Source organism: Megalobrama amblycephala, linkage group LG23 (assembly GCF_018812025.1).
Source record: "Megalobrama amblycephala isolate DHTTF-2021 linkage group LG23, ASM1881202v1, whole genome shotgun sequence".
Classification (NCBI taxonomy): domain Eukaryota; kingdom Metazoa; phylum Chordata; class Actinopteri; order Cypriniformes; family Xenocyprididae; genus Megalobrama; species Megalobrama amblycephala.
The window spans coordinates 11,685,498-11,703,038 of record NC_063066.1 but is presented as its reverse complement, the minus strand read 5'-3'; the positions used below and the strand labels follow the sequence as shown (position 1 = coordinate 11,703,038).

Below are 17,541 nucleotides of genomic sequence, written 5' to 3'. Positions count from 1 at the left end.
AATTTCAAGTTCTAATCATATTCCTACCTCAGAGACCTTCTCCTCAATGTTTCACTTTATGTGGTGGTGAAAACCACAGCGGGGCGTGCTACGGTGTTTTCCACCTTGGCCATGGTTCAGTTTCCTCCCTTTAATTTACACCCTGACAGGCGTCACACGGCACATTTGAAAAGGATTATTCCCCTGAAATGATTTAATAGACATGCTTGGCTTTGATGTGTGATGCCTGTCAAAGTTTTATGACTCCACTTTCCCTTGCATTTGTTTACTGAGCCTTCAGAGCGTGTCTGAACGCTTTGCTACGTTGCGCGAAAATTGCTCTCATTGTATTTAAGTGAACAAAGGTGTGCTTTATCTCCTTGTGGTAGATAATGGCTGCATCTATTCTGCTGAAATATAATTATTGTAGTGTTGATTGTGGTGAGGTAGGCCACTAAAATTAGACAGGACAAATGCGGCTATGGATTATTAAAAGGCAAAGAAAATGCATATGTTACTTCCATATGCCATTTCCTTCTGAACTCAGATCTTTTTCATTGAAAGTGATCAGCAGATGCTGATCTGCAAGTTTTACATAACCTACATAACCTGCCAACAAACAAATATTGCATCACATTTAAATATCCAATCACAAAGCTAGACACAACTATTCAAAAGTTGTGGGTAAGTAACTTTTTTTTTTTTTTTTTTTTTTTTTTTTCTTTTTAAGAAATTGTTACTTTTATTCAGCAAGGACGCGTTATCAAAAGTGAGAGTTAAGATTTTAGAAACTGAGAAACTCTAGAAACTGATATTGTATTAATATTTCACAATATTACTATTTTTACTGTATCAAATAAATGCATCCTTGGTGAGCATAAGAAACTTCTGTCAGAAACATTAAAAAAAATCGTCCTGACCCCAAACGTTTAAACAGCAGTGTAAATGAAATTCACATCAATCAATTCACACATTATTTGTAACTAATTTTATTTATCATTTTGCAAACTTTATGTATTATCTATACCTTCCTATCCGTTGAGCAGCTGCAGGTTCCTGGTAGGGGCCAGCGAAGAGCCAATTTTTCCCGGCTTTCTCTGTGGTATAAATGTAATTGCTTTAGTTCATTTCTGGCTTCAATACTGATGTCCTAACAATAGAAAGACATTGGTGTGCCTTTTAAGGAGAACTTCTGAACAATGGCACAAATCATGGAAATGGTACTTTTCAGTTTAGCTATTTTTAGGGATTTTTTCCCCCCTACATTACATTTAATTTTGGCTTTTAGATATAAAATGAGGTATGTTTGTATGTAAAAGGTTGTGTAAATGAGTATATTCTCTCTGTTTTATACTAGGTGCTGTTTTTCTTTGAGCAGTGCTGTATTATTGCAGAGGAGAGGTGGTTGTGTTATGGCTGGTTTCTGGACACAGAGCTCGCATCAGAGAAGGTGTGGCTGAATCGAGCTCTATTTATAGTGTTTGTGGAGGAGGATGTCAAGCTGGAACCTACAATTCCAATACTGACTCCTCCAGCCCTGACTCACAGTGCATAGTTTTTGTTTTCCTCCTGCTCACCAAACGGCTTGTGGACGGGAGTTGCATTTTGAGCGTTGCCTGCATAAAATGCTAGAAATATTTTGTTGTCATAAAATTTCAGTAAGTGTGTGGCAGAACGACTTTGACAGACCAAAAACAAGTAATTTGCTCTTTAATGAAACTTTGCTTGACAGTCCTACACAGTGCAATTTCGACATGACAATTATGTGAGTAACACTTTAGTTTAGGGTCTTATTTAGTTAGGGTCATTAATGCCTTATTCTACATTACCATATTCTCCATCCCTTAAAGGTGCCCTAGAACTTTTTTTTAAAAGATGTAATATAAGTCTAAGGTGTCCCCTGAATGTGTCTGTGAAGTTTCAGCTCAAAATACCCCATAGATTTTTTTTAATTCATTTTTTTAACTGCCTATTTTGGGGCATAATTAGAAATGAGCCGATTCAGGGTGTGTGGCCCTTTAAATCTGGTGCTCCATGCCCCAAGAGCTCGCGCTTGCCTTAAACAACATAAAAAAAGTTCAAGCAGCTAATATAACCCTCAAAATGGATCTTTACAAAGTGTTCGTCATGCAGCATGTCTAATCACGTAAGTACAGTGTTTATTTTGATGTTTACATTGATTCTGAATGAGTTTGATGGTGCTCCGTGGCTAACGGCTAATTGTACACTGTTGGAGAGATTTATAAAGAATGAAGTTGTGTTTATGAATTATACAGACTGCAAGTGTTTAAAATGAAAATAGCGACGGCTCTTGTCTCCGTGAATACAGTAAGAAACGATGGTAACTTTAACCACATTTAACAGTACATTAGCAACATGCTAACGAAACATTTAGAAAGACAATTTACAAATATCACTAAAAATATCATGATATCATGAATCATGTCAGTTATTATTGCTCCATCTGCCATTTTTTGCTATTGTCCTTGCTTGCTTACCTAGTCTGTTGATTCAGCTCTGCACAGATCCAGACGTTCTGCCCTTGTCTAATGGCTTTCATAATGTTGGGAACATGAGCTGGCATATGCAAATATTGGGGGCGTACACCCCGACTGTTATGTAACAGTCGATGTTATGTTGAGATTCGCCTGTTCTTCGGAGGTCTTTTAAACAAATGAGATTTATATAAGGAGGAGGAAACAATGGAGTTTGAGACTCACTGTATGTCATTTCCATGTACTGAACTCTTGTTATTTAACTATGCCGAGGTAAATTCAATTTTTGAATCTAGGGCACCTTTAATCCTACCCAATTCCTAAACTTAACCACTACAACTACCTTACTATTAATAAGCAATAAATTAGGCATTTATTATGGCAAAGGTCATAATATATAGTCATAATAATAGTGAATGTGTTCCCCAAACTAAGGTGTGATCATTATGTGAGCATGTGATACATTGTTAAATGCCAGGCAAATACAAAAATACAATTTCATAATAAAATGAAATGAAAAATGCACATGGAAGTCCTTTTCTAGCTCTTAAATGATTAAAAGAGCTGTTAGTTATTTATCTTCAGTCCTGTTAAAGTCACCTTCTCTCTGGTAGCATGCCCTAATACCTAGTTTAATTTGCATATCATGTACCACCTATTGTCAACTAAATTGTATAAAGACAGCAGTGTTGTTAATGACACTTAAATTTAATAGGAATCTACCTTGGATTCCCTTACCAACAAAAAAAAAAGCTGTTTAAGTGTCTCTATTTGGGTCTTTTTGTTAGCACTGAAGAATTCAACATTATTTTGTGACCTTCTTGAGCTGGAAAAGGGTGCTAGGGATTTCCAATAAATATGTACAAAGACAAAAAGAAGTCAACATGTTGTCTGTAATATCACAATTAGCATTTAAGCTATCATACAAAGTATAAATGGGTCTGTTTGCACCAGCTGCTTTTATATTTTAGAAAAGGAGTCATATTCGAGGGTCCTTGGCATGTTTGAAAACCTGTGGGATAGGCTATTGCTTTTACCATATTTTATCTATCTGGCTTATGCAAATGGATTATAAGTTTGCTAAGGGATAGATGTATAACCAGACTCCTTCCTTTAGTGTAATGAAAGGAGCAGAACATTTCTCATAAACTATCAACCCGGATGAAATATCCATCAATAAAAACCAACTTCACAAACGGATAAAGTGGATAAGGTCAGACTATTGCAGAGATCAGCATTCCCAGTTTATGTGGCATACAGTTTTCTGTTGAGCAACACCATGCATTTTGGAAGTGTTAATTCTCCTGACTTCACAAATCCAGTGCACTTCTCATAAAACACTTAATGGTGTTGTTTTAGTGTTTACCATACCTGTGTTTATAGCCAATTCTTTTTTTTAATATTTCCTTTGCTGTCCATTGATGCTCAGTTAAATGATGTGTTCTTCGGATCTTCTGGTTTAAGGTTCGCCACTTATGATGCAATTTAGGAAAATGAGTGGCCTGGCTGGCTGACTGTTGGCTTTGTACGGCATGGCAACGGGCTGCCATGTTGGAACAGCCGAATTCTGTTTCTCTGTGGTCAACCTCAGCTACTGGAAACCCGGGATCACGGGGGCAGCTCTACACTTTCTGTTTAAACAAGCAATCGCTCCCCCTCACCACTTTCACCGAGAGAAGGGGGAAAATAAGCCCCAGCTGCGATTCTCAGGAAGAGATTTTGGGAACTGGTAAGGGTTTGAGGGAAGAGGTCATTAAAACAGCGCCTAGCTCTGGAAATAAGAAAAGTTTTGTGATTTCTCACGAGAGTCAGGAACTGCTGGACTGCTGCTTTTAGCTCCCAGCTGGATTTCATAGATGTTTTCCTCCTTGAATCAACCTGAAAGATGCCTTTTGCATGTGCTTTTTGATTTCTACTGGCTTTGTACCATCTGAAATATCTAGGTCAGTAAGGTCCTTTACATGCAATCTGCAAGCAATCACATCATTATCACATGGCACAATCTGATTGGCCTTTGCTGATCCTGCAACCAATGAGACGGCTTGCTGAACATTTAAATAATCTGGTTCAGTGTTTACTGTAGGCCAGTTCCTCTGAAACCTTCCACCTTCCCCAGCTCCACCTGCCTAGATCTGCTATGGCAGTGGTTTTCAAAGTGCCTGCCGGGGGGCACGGGAGATCTGCTGAAAAAGACAAGGAAATAAAAATTTTAAAAAGGGGAAAAAAAGGATGTGGCATTGGCAGTTGGCTCTCTGCTTTATAAGGCAGCATCAAATGCCAGTTCCTCTGTCTGAACAAGTTCGACATAGAAGTTCCTCGCCAAAGAAAAGCATCTCCTCAGCGCATGAGGCGCCCTATTATATATTGTTCATACAATGCAGAATGAAATGTATATTTTTTTTTGCTAATTTAAATTAAAAGTGATCTAATGATCTTTTATATTTTTAAATGTTTCAACAGCAACACAAAGTGAAACAATTACAGGTGTTTTTCATGGCATTCATTGTAAAATTATTTGGTAGTCTCAAACAAAGGTAAGATGAGTTTCTTGCCAAGCAGAGTAACAGGTTTGATAGGCACCAAAAGTGAGACATGGTTGCTGAGGCCAAACTAAGTTCAGGACATGTTTTTTATAAACCATTTTAAATTGGCAACAGCTTCTCTTCAAAAGAGAGACGTTAACATGCAGTGTGAACACAGTATGCACTTGTGTATATAAGAACCTTTGTAGTTGCCACTTGTTTTTAAAGTAATTGTAGATGGCGGTTTTGTTGGCCAGACCTTTCCTCTCAGTAGCATTTGTTCAGGACAACCACAAGGATTATTGAATTACTTGAGGCATATCATTTCAAACACAATACCTATTCAAAATTCAGAGTTAGATGTGTGGAAATGACTCCAGTCACTTCATTTCTCTGCTCCTCTTCTTACAACCACTGTGTATGATTGGCATGCCACCAAGCATGGCCTTCACCAAAATATGTCCACAGTGAATCACGTGCATTTTTGAGTGAGACCTCTGCACTGTTATTTGGTTTTCTGAAGAATTGACTGCTCTCATGTGTGTTCTGACGAGCTACTGGCAGACATCTGAGTCTGTGCGCTCATTTCCATCTGCCATTTTCCTTGTAGTCTAACAGAACCCTACAACCTGCAAGCAATTTGAAACATCATGTTGTCAGGCTGCAGAACATAATAAATGAGGCCATTATTTTTCAGATAATATTTTACCTTAAAATCAGTGCATCTGTTATGAAATTTGATGACGTAAAAAAGAGATATGTAGGAGGAAAGGTGCCTTAAGTGTGACTTTGATTTATGTATTTTGAGTGATTTTTTTTTTTTAAATTCCTGGAAATTTTAAAGGTTTAGTTCACCCAAAAATTAAAATTCTGTCATTAATTACTCACCCTCAAGTCATTCCAACAGTGTCCTACTCTGCTGACAGGGAAGAGAAGAAATTGTTGAATAAAGTTGCTATTTTTGTTTTTGCGTACAAAAACGAGAATACTTAATTGAACCACTGTGGTCACGTTAACTATGTTTTTACTACCTTTCTGTGCCTTGAAATTTGGAATTCATCAAATATTTCTTAATTTGTCTTCCGAAGAGGAACAAAGGTCTTACAGGTTTGGAATGACATGAGGGTCAGTAATTAATGACAGAAATTTCATTTTTGGGCGGACTAACCCTTTAAGTTATTAGTTTTAAAGGTGCACTCAGTATTTCCTCATTTAAAAAATTTAATCAAAATAAATGAATGCCTGAGTGTGAATAGTGCATTTCTACAATGGTATCAGTTACTAAATTATTTTTAAAGTCAGATTATGCCAGCGTAATAGAATTCTAAAGATTGGGGAAAGTATTGTCCTTTTTTTTCTTTTTTCTTTTAAATGTTATATTTCAGTTTATAATTCCATGTTTTATGTCTGAAAGTCTCCTAAATGTCTTATCTTGTAAGCAAAGTTGCACAAGCGCTGTTTTATCCACCTCAAAAGGGATATTTGGCTATAGCTTTAAAGGCAAGGGCTCAGAGGATCTTATAATTGACAGATTGAAAGAGTGCCTCACATTCACAAGCTGTTAATGGTTTCCATTCCCCACTGCTGACCAGTGCCAAAACTGGAAGCCAGTTTTCTGCATTGAAGGATAGCTGAATGTACAGGTTTTTAGGAGGTAATTGTAACTGGTCTTGAGAGCTTACAACAAAAGATGATTTAAAACATTTTGATGTGTGCAGTTGATTTACATCTTCAGTGAATTATGAGATTCAAGTACACAACACAATAATTTTAGTTCACGTCAGACGCGAGTGTAAGTAATGTTGACTTGCAATTCAGTGAGTCAGATGTTAATACACTAAAGCACTCATTAGAATGATTCAAACAAGTCACTTGGGAGTTTTTGAGTCCTTTTGAACAATTCAAAGGACAAAAAAATAACTGGATTATAAGGTCATACATTTGTGAATCTGACTAAGCTGTTTGTTTTTGCATGAGGACAAGGCAATGAAACAACGTGCTGTCTTTGTTTTATTTTGAAGTACCCTATTCTTTCACTCATCACATTCATGTAGGTTTATATATAAGTATTATTTGGGTTTCTTTCCATATATATATATATATATTAGTGACATACTAAAAAACACTAAAGAAGTTTTTTTTTGCTTGCCATAATGTCCACATACAGTATTCTTGTTTTGACAGACATGTTTTCAGTGCTTGACTCGGATGCTCTCAATCAGTCTGTCTTGGTGACCTCATTTACCACTTTGTTCATGGCAGCAGTGCAATTTTTATCATTGTAGAAATCACAGGCCTTCCATTGACACCTTGTCCTTTACACAATGGTAACCATGCCAACTCACTCCTCGCTTATTACCAGGTTTTATAGTGCACCATTGGACGTGTCATTCATAGGGGGATTATGTTAGTATGTCTGAATTTAAGCTTCTGGAAAAAGGACATGCTGACAGATCCCACAGCACCTGAGGCAGTGGAGCAGAGTTGAACTGAGTGCAGAGATATAGCTTTCCTGCAGGCTTCCCAACACCATAGGTATCAGTGTTGCTGCCCTGGCATACATATTTAAGTGTGTGTTTGAGTTCAAATAGGGAGGACTGGTTAAGTGATCCTGTGGATAATCACGTCAAACATTAACTCATCTATCAAAACCATGCATTCCCTTATTAACTGGTAATTTGGTATTACAAAAGCTCATTTATTTCCATATCTTATTTTAAATATAAATTGTGCCTGTCAAAAGTCTTATCGTTTTTGAGAGACACATGCATGTTCCTTTTATTTATATGCAACAAAGGTAATTTAATGGTATGAAGATTTACTTTGACCAAAGAAATAAATGTACAAATGTACTTATTTTCTTCAAACTGTCACCTTTAGGCAATAACAGTAGGTTTTGGATGAAATAATTGTAGCTATGTCATGTTCTACTTCACAAGTTTCTGTTTCTATTTGGAGAACATGCTAACCATTATATACATACTCTAGATTAAAAGATTAGTCCACTTTCAAATAAAAATTTCCTGATAATTTACTCACCCCCATGTCATCCAAGATGTCCATGTTTTTCTTTCTTCAGTCAAAAAGAAATTAAGGTTTTTGATAAACATTCCAGGATTATTCTCCTTATAGTGGACTACAATGGACTCCACTGTTGAAGGTCAAAATTAGTTTCAGTGCAGCTTCAAAGGGCTTTAAACGATACCAGACGAGGAATAAGGGTCTTATTTAGCGAAACGATCGGTCATTTTCTAAAAAAAAAAAAAAATACAAATGTGTATGCTTTATAAACACAAATGATCACCTTGCAAGTGCTTCCGCTTTCCATATTCTTCAAAAAGCTTACGTTGTATGTCCTACACCTTCCCTATTCAAGTACGCCTTCCCAATACAGAAAGTGGAATGGTGGAAGCACTTGCAAGGCGATCATTTGTGTTTATAAAGCATATACAGTTGTTGAAAATAACCGATCGTTTCGCTAGATAAGACCCTTATTCCTCGTCTGGTATTGTTTAAAGCCCTTTGAAGCTGCACTAAAACTGTAATGTTGACCTTCAACCGTTTGGAGACCATTGAAGTCCTCTATAAGTAGTTTACAAAATGGCAAGAACAAAATCTCAATTGAAAATGCCAGTCTGTTGTTAGAAATGAAGGCTATTCTTTGCAAGCTATAGCAAATAAATTGAAGGATTTCACTAAAAGGAGTTTATTAGAGAAAAGGCAGTACTAGGTCTAAAAAGGACAGAAAAAGGAGTAGAAGGCCCAAATGTACCCCTCCTCAAGATGTCCAGCCTTCACAACAGACACTTAACTAGTCCTCAGCTTACTGCACAGCTCAATGACACACGTAATGTCAACATCCACTGTCACTAGAAGGCTCAGAGATGCAATGCTGATGGGCAGATTTTCCTGCAAGAAACCACTCCTTAAGGCTACAAATAATGCAGAGTGACTAAAGTGGGCAAAAACGCACAAGAACTGGACAGTGAATGATTGGAAGAAAGTTTTGTGGACGGATGAGTCCAAATTTGACATTTTTGGCTCTAACAGAAGAACTTACGTAAAACAGAACAGGAGAGATGTTACCAGACTGCCTCACACCCACAGTCCAACATGGAGGTGGAAGTGTAATTGTTTGGGGATGTTTTAGAGCAGGAAAGTTTAGAGACTTATTCCAGGTGAAAGAAATACTCTTATAGCTGCCTATAAACAATAGGAACATGTATGCGTGTCTCAAAAACCATAAGACTAGGTGTTTCCAAACTTTTGACAGGCACTGTATATACACACACATTATATAATGGGTATCATAACACATATAATAAATAAAATATTGTATGTATGTATGTATGTGCACACTTGAAAATGTATGGTTTATTCTATGATTATATATTATTTTGGGCAAAACTTACAAAGGCCAATTTCACAGCTAACATTTTCTGCATTCTAAATAGACAATACAATAATATATCATTTCAGTTACTCCTTAATTGGAGATTATGCACAATAAATCTGCTCTTAAATTAAGTGATATTTACCTTGGTTTTGCTTTGTTTCTTCACACATCACAGATAATCATGTTTAATTAAAGCATTAAACCAGGGGTAGGCAAGTTCGGTCCTAAAGAGCCGCTGTCCTGCCGAGTTTAGCTCCAGCCTTAATCAAACACACCTGAACAAGCTAATCAAGCTCTTCAGGATTACTAAGGCTATAGAGCAGGGGTCTCCAATCCTGCTCCTGGAGGGCCACTGTCCTGCAAAGTTTAGCTCCAACTTGCCTCAACACACCTGCCTGGAATATTCTTGCCTATATTAAGACCTTGATTAGCTGGTTCAGGTGTGTTTAATTAGGGTTGGAGCTAAACTCTGCAGGACAGTGGCCCTCCAGGAGCAGGATTGGAGACCCCTGCTATAGAGGGTATGCATCGACGTCACTTTCCCGCCGAAAACGCGCTCCCTCAGCTGGACTGAGTGGTTAAAAAAAACCTGCCGCGTGACTGGATTTAATTGGGGAAACTGTGAAAACTCGAGTAAAACAAACGATTACACGCGATTGGACTCGAAAGTGTTCCTTGCAACTTGTCAAATAAACCTAATCCATGGATATTGACATGCAGCCAGGAATCGTGTTTCCTGACATTTATATGTGCCTGATTTCAACGCTGGGGAAATACATAAAGCAAATCTGCCTGTGAATATTTTATATAACTACAATATAGGTAGGTTTAAATCCGAGTAATCACTTATATAAATGTTATATCGTCATATTGTCCAGCCCTAAAACTTATATAGTTTTATAGAATAGTTTTTGTCAGTGTTTATTTAAAAACACCCAATTATGCAGAATATACTACGATGGAAAATATTTAATTGATGAGTTGTCAACATAATATATAACAATTCAATATATACGGTATGATTTTACCTCAAAATCCAACAATTCCACACAAAATGATAACTGCAAATCCATGTTTCTCTGCTGGAGTCCAGCTGTTTCTGTGAATTACAGTGATCCATTTGCTTCTTTTTTCTGTAGCTTTCAGCAGTCTTTAAATGTATACCTCGGGTTTTGTGTCAAAGCTATTTGTACAGTCAGTCGCAAAGATCTTTCCCGTTTTGGATGTGTTTTGTGTTTTTCGCGACATTCACGCTGAAAACCAATGCTGGCGCTCAGTCTTTTGCCACTCAGTGGACGTGACCGCAGTCGTAACGGTCGACGGTGACGTCACGTGCATACCCTCTATAGGGTTGGAGCTAAACTCTGCAGGACAGCGGCTCTCTAGGACCGAACTTGCCTACCCCTGCATTAAACAATTCTAAAAATAAACCAGGCCTCTGCAGAACACTTTTAAAATCATGTTAAAAATGAAATTCTTGTTTGTTTGTGTGTTCAGAGGCAGTCAGAGCCCGAGGCCCCTGCAGTGATTCCTGCATGGATGCAGAGTGTGGATGTTCTGAGTGAAGCTGTAGCTGGTTTCAGCACAATGGAGGAAGTGATGAAATACCTGGAGCCGGATCGCTGGCAGGTGGACATGGAGGACCTCTACAAGCCTACCTGGCAGGTGTTGGGCAAATCGTTCTTCCATCAAAAGAAATCCAGAGGTAAAGATCCTGTATTTGGAAGTATTAGTCAAATGAAATATTGGAACTTTTTTTTTTTTTTAATCTGCTGTCTATTTTTGTTTGCGTAGGAGTGGTGGACCTGAACCTGCTTCGTGAGGAGGTGCGGCTCTACAGTTGCACTCCACGGAACTTTACTGTCTCATTGCGTGAGGAACTGAAAAGGACGGACGCCATCTTCTGGCCCAGCTGCCTGCTGGTGAAGCGCTGTGGAGGGAACTGCGCATGCTGCTCTTTCAACTGCTATGATTGCCAGTGCTCGCCTACCAAGGTGGTCAAAAAATATCATGAGGTACAGCAAACAGAAGGCCTTCCATTACACTATACATTTCACATTTTGGGTTTTGTTTACTACTTCTTATATGAATAAAAATGGTGCATCTCACACAACATTTCTGCTGTTTACATCTGAATGATGATTTCAGATTATGAAAAGGTAGCATGTGTCCAACAATTAGGCCGTGTGTCCACCAAAGCGTTTTTGAAAATGCTAGGCGCTCTTCTGAAAACGCCTTTCTGTCATCGCTCGAGAGCGCTTCGGCAGCGCAGCATTTTTTTTCAGTTGCTTGTTATGATACAGAATATCCATGGAAATGTTATTAATATCTCATTTCATAGATAGTTTGTTTCTGTACTGTTTCTATAGAAAAAAAATCTTGATACAATGTAAAGTATAGCTCTGGCTCTTGTTTTAAATGATTTTGTTCCGTTATTATGCTTGTTGTCATCTGATTACGTTGTACAAGCAGAATGTGGCGGTTGGTCGGTGTTTTATTTGTCCCGCCCCTCCTCTACCCTGATTGGACGGTTGGCTAAAAAGTGACAGTGATGAGCGCAGCGTTTACTCAAAGTTTAACATTCTTCAACTCAAGGCGACTGGTAAAAAACACAGAGCACTCAGCGCTTGAGCGTGAAAAAAAACTCAATGCTCCCATTAAAAACATTTGGAAAAGTATGCTAGCCGCTGGAAAAAAAATGCTTTGATGGACAAATGGCTTTAAATATTAGCAAAATACATACCAAATCATCTCAAGAGTTTTTGTATATGCCTTGATCTGCAAGTCTAACCCAAATGAGGTATAACACTAAAACATATTGTCTATAGGGGCACTTACTTTATTTGTATTTTACTTTATTTATAATTTATTATTTGTAAAAATTAATGATCCTATGTATGGTCAAGTGAGAGCAGTCATTTTAATAAATTTATGTATTTATATCTATTTAGATGTATTTATTATTCCTGTATTAATGTTTCATATATTTATATTTATATTTTTATTTATTTTTAAAGGCATTGTATATTTAAATATAAATGCTTATGTGGCACATTTAATTTGAGTTGGATCTAAAATTCATCCTGAGTTTAGAGAAAATGTAAGTGCAAATCATAATTTGGACATGGTTAGTAAATGGTAAAGTTATGATATGTTTAAGTGCTTAAATCATTTCTCTGTGTGAGTGTGTTTTCGTCTGCATCTATATTTGTCTGTTCTTGTGCAGGTTCTGATGCTGAAGCACAGGGCAGGGGGTCGGGGACTGCAAAAGACTCTAACGGATGTCCCCCTGGAGCACCATGAGGAGTGTAGCTGTGTCTGTAAAAATGACTCAGACTAAAGCAGTCTCAGCAATAGAGAGTTACACTGGCCCCCCACAGACTCACCCAGGGAAAATATTTCTTGCTTCGTGCATAAATGAGCGAAAGAGTTTTTCCTCTCACGTTGCAAACTAATGAAACCCAGCGCTGGATATCTTTTTATCTTGACTTATCTAAGCTTGCGGTTCCATTCGTTTTGAGCTCGCAAATCCATAAACAATTGACCAATGAAGAAGTTTCCATTGGCCCTATGATAGCATGGAGTATTTGCAAGAAAATTGGACACGTTTTTCTTTTTTTTGAGTGTTTGAGTGCATGTATAGGGCTGTGCGGGTTCAGGAAATGAGGTATTCCAGGATAACTAGAGGGCCTGAAGTGAGGTTGCTATTACTTGGGGGAACAAATGGATCTGCCGCGTTTTTACATATATTTTTTTCTTATTTTTTACAACTTAAATATCAAAGGACCTTGACTATGCATCCACTTTCAGCGATCCAAGGACATTTTTGAGGTGGCGTGGACATTCTCCTCAATAGCATCCCAAAGAAATTAATTACACTGTCATAAACCAGCACTGTGTCGCCTACTCATCGGTGAATTAAAATTAGACATTTTCATTAATAATTCATAAAGAATATTCCAGGAAAGATAAGGATGTCCCTCTTTTTTTAAACCAGAGTTGAGCAGTCATGTCTGCATTTTTGCTCATTTGCTACGAACTATAGACTCTTGTGAGAATGACTCCATTCAAGAGAGAACACTAAAATACAAAAGTGAGTCTTGTGTAAATACATTTCAAATTGTGATTTGTTGACTTTTCCTGTCATTACTGTTTTTGGTACGAAAATTTTGGCATGTAAGAATCATTTTTCCCCTTTCATAATCACTGTAGTATTTTCAGTATTAGTCACTCTTTTGTAGAGACATTCATACATTTATTGTTTTTTTTTTTAATAGATGTTTTATTTGAGTAACAAAAATGTTATTTTGACTGGAGACAAAAATATTCTGAAAAGTGTTAGATATTCATGTAAATAGACTTTTTAGAAGTTAAAGGGACATAGAACTGCCAGTAACATATTCCTCTACAATTAAACAATTAACTAAATTGTTGTGGTTTTTCCAAATGGCACTTAAAGGATTGGTTTGTTCAAGTAAACTTGTCACAAAATTGTAAAGCACTGCCAGGGAACCCTATAACCATGAACTATTAACAACAATCTGTTTTCAGCCACTGAGAGCGTTATTAGATGTAAAAGATGTATCTCTGCATTAAGACAGTGGTCTCGCTCACATGTTTTCTTATGAGGTATGTTCTGTATTGTCAGCCATTCAAAACCTTTTTTGAGTTTCATAAGCTTTTCAAGAGTAAAATCATGTGACGTTACACTCAACATTCCTTGAATAGTGACATTACGCATTTAATTTCCTTGTTTTTAGGGGGAGATGTTCACATCTGCATGGATTAGATGATGTGAATGCTGAAACAATATAACAAAACATCACATTGCTGTAAAATGAAGACTGTGATGTGATTTACTCACAAATCATCACACATTCAGTTTTGATTTACTGGAAAAAGGAGCTGAGTAAACAAGACATGCAGCATTATTCGCATATTTTTAATCCGCCTTAGATGACCTTTTCTGCTGTCATTTTGTCATACTATTATTCTTTGATGTAATATTTTTGTGACTTGTTTTTATACTTTGATCACAGATTCCTCACACTTGGCAAACCAATTTAACAAGCCACCTTCTGTAAGCAGCCTTTGAGATCATCTTTAAAAGAAGAAAGGCTCATTTTTGTGCATTCTGACAGAGGGGATGAGAATCGGGATTTTGTTGATGCGTCACGTGAAAGTAAAAGAAGTCCCTTGATGTTGTTACACAGCACACACAAATGTAAATCGCAGAAGTTTCTCTGCATGAGACTCATTTACGGTTCTGAGAGATGCTGCCTGTAGTGGGTACTCCTCATCTCTTGATGGTTTAGGCTACATCTTGAAATGTGTGCGACAGTTCAGATAATCGTCAGATTACTATGTAACGGAATCTTAAAGGGTTAGTTCACCCAAAAATGAAAATTCTGTCATTTATTACTCACCCTCATGCCGTTCCACACCCGTAAGACCTTCGCTAATCTTCGGAATGCAAATCAAGATATTTTTGTTGAAATCCGATGGCTCCGTGAGGCCTCCATAGGGAGCAATGACATTTCCTCTCTCAAGATCCATTAATGTACTAAAAACATATTTAAATCAGTTCATGTGAGTACAGTGGTTCAATATTAATATTATAAAGTGACGAGAATATTTTTGGTGCGCCAAAAAAAACCTAAATAACGACTTATATAGTGATGACCGATTTCAAAACACTGCTTCAGGAAGCTTTGGAGTGTTATGAATCATCGTGTCGAATCAGCAGTTCGGAGCGCCAGAGTCACGTGATTTCAGCAGTTTGGCGGTTTGACACGCGATCTGAATCATGATTCGACACAGAAGAATCATAATGCTCCGAAGCTTCCTGAAGCAGTGTTTTGAAATCGGCCATCACTAAATAAGTCTCTTTTTTTTTTTTTTGGCGCACCAAAAATATTCTCGTTGCTTTATTATAATATTAATATTGAACCACTGTACTCACATGAACTGATTTAATTATGTTTTTAGTACATTAATGGATCTTGAGAGAGGAAATGTCATTGCTGGCTATGGAGGCCTCACTGAGCCATCGGATTTCAACAAAAATATCTTAATTTGTGTTCCGAATATTAACGGAGGTCTTACGGGTGTGGAACGGCATGAGGGTGAGTAATTAATGACGCTATTTTCATTTTTGGGTGAACTAACTCTTTAACACCGTGTCCACACCAGATGCGACGCGACTAAGAGACGCCATATAGTCAATCAAAAATCACAACCAATCAGAAGAGCGTGTGGGCGGGCTCTCTCAGCAAGCTCCTGTTGGGGTCCTCGATGAAGTCGCTACCTGATTGCCTAACCTACCTACCAATAGAGTGCCCCAGGGATGACGCATTTTTGTAGGCCAACCCGGAAGTTAGTGGCGCGCCGCGCACGGGTTCCCTCGGTTGAAAGCCTATGTATTTTTCCCATAGACTTTTGGAAAATCGCAGAAAATAAGCTCTGTGTTTAACAAAGGGTTATGACACTTACACGTTTTGTCTATCAAGATAATCTTTACAAGTTAACACAACATTTATAGATTTTGAAGCCTAAATAAAGTCGTCAGATATAAAAGGCTAACAGTAGGCTATAAACGGACTACAGCACACCATAGTCGCAGATCAATGTCGTCACCACCAAACTTCCTCAAACTTTATTTAGAAAACAACTTTATTTAAAAACATGCTCGCTGATTATGATCTGCGCTGTTATTAATACTTATCCACTTTTTCATGAGAAATGCTGTCCAAATGTCCCGTTTTTAATGATGACGTCTAAAGTCCCCGCCAAAGGAACTAGTCCCTTTTAGCAATTTGTTAGTAACCGCCGATTTTAGGACACAGTAAAAGTTTAAAAAATCACAAGTGGGTTATAACTGGTGTGTTTTATGTCATAGATCAAAATGTGAAAGTATTTAGAGGCTTTGTTAACCACAGACCTCATTTCAGGCGATTTAGCAAAAACCCATTCAAAAAACCCATAGACTTGACGGCGTTGGAACCGGAAGTCCTAAAATGCTAATTCGCTTCCGGATTTTGCCTACAAAAATGCGTCATCCCCAGGGGGGTAATAATTTGGGTCAGAATTAGGCACAACACCGCACTCGCAACGAAATGGATAAGTATAGTCAAATTCATGATTATTACACCACTTTAACATTATTAAAATTATACTGAGTTACTGAAGCAATCTTTAAGTTATAGACTTGTCTGTTCACAATGAGTTGACAGTTTGAACGTTTTCGTTTCTTTTAATTTATTTTGAAGATCTGAGGTGATTTGTCAATTGTTGCTTTCAGTACGGTTATAAAAGACACACAAAATGGTATTCAAACTCATATTAGACACTTTTAACATTAAATAAAGCACATAAACAGTACCTGAGATGATCATTGCCATACGTTGTGTTGTTGTTCCAGCCGCGACGTCGCAGAAAAATAGAAGCCATTTCTAAACGGTTGCGTGTCGCCGTCTGGGCAAGTTTGGACAAAAAATCCGATTAACATGGAAAAGATACCTTTTATCGCTTGTCGCGGCGCGTAGCGTCTGGTTAGGACACGGTGGTTAAAAGTGCTTGTATTTTTTTTCCCTGTGTTAAAATACTTTCTTCTAACCCATCTTAATTTGGAGAGACCTAGCCATTCATGGGTTGATTTCCCTGGAAAATGTAAACACCGTGGACCTGTTACGTTATGAAAACATTTGATTTGTTGAAAGTCATACTTCTGAAATTCAGTTTTGGTCACGTTGGTGGTGTGGAAATTATAGGCTACACTTCACTGTTAATACGTTGTACAAAGTCATTACGAAGTAGAGGTTATTATTACTTCATCAGCATAATAACATGAAGACTTAATATACATTAGCACATGTCCGTTTACTTACAGAGGCTTGGGAATTTCACTGTCACAGTTAATAATAAAAATGATGGCTGCAAATTTATGAGACTGTCTGAGAACAAAGCATTAATGTATTTAACCAGATGTGCTTATATGAGCGTTGCACTGTGGGCTTGGTCTTATTTGGATAATAACAGGGTGGTTGCTTTGTGGTTTTCCAGGAACTGGGTAAAGTAATGACCTGACATCTGAGTGGCATTAATCAATGATGAGGACATTTTGACTTTCCACTGCTAGTGTCATTATGTG

General features: G+C 37.6%; 1 protein-coding gene across 2 annotated transcripts in view; it reads left to right on the top strand.

Moving 5' to 3' along the window:
* The window catches only part of pdgfc (platelet derived growth factor c), a 66,947-nt gene extending 53,108 nt beyond the window's left edge, over positions 1 to 13,839 (top strand). For both annotated transcript variants that reach the window (XM_048176222.1, XM_048176221.1), the window contains 3 exons: positions 10,890 to 11,097; positions 11,187 to 11,407; positions 12,619 to 13,839. In XM_048176222.1, coding sequence (XP_048032179.1) covers positions 10,890 to 11,097; positions 11,187 to 11,407; positions 12,619 to 12,732 — 543 coding nt within the window. In that variant the 3' untranslated portion in view covers positions 12,733 to 13,839. The remainder of the gene's footprint in view (positions 1 to 10,889; positions 11,098 to 11,186; positions 11,408 to 12,618) is intronic.
* Positions 13,840 to 17,541: the final 3,702 nt, after the last annotated feature.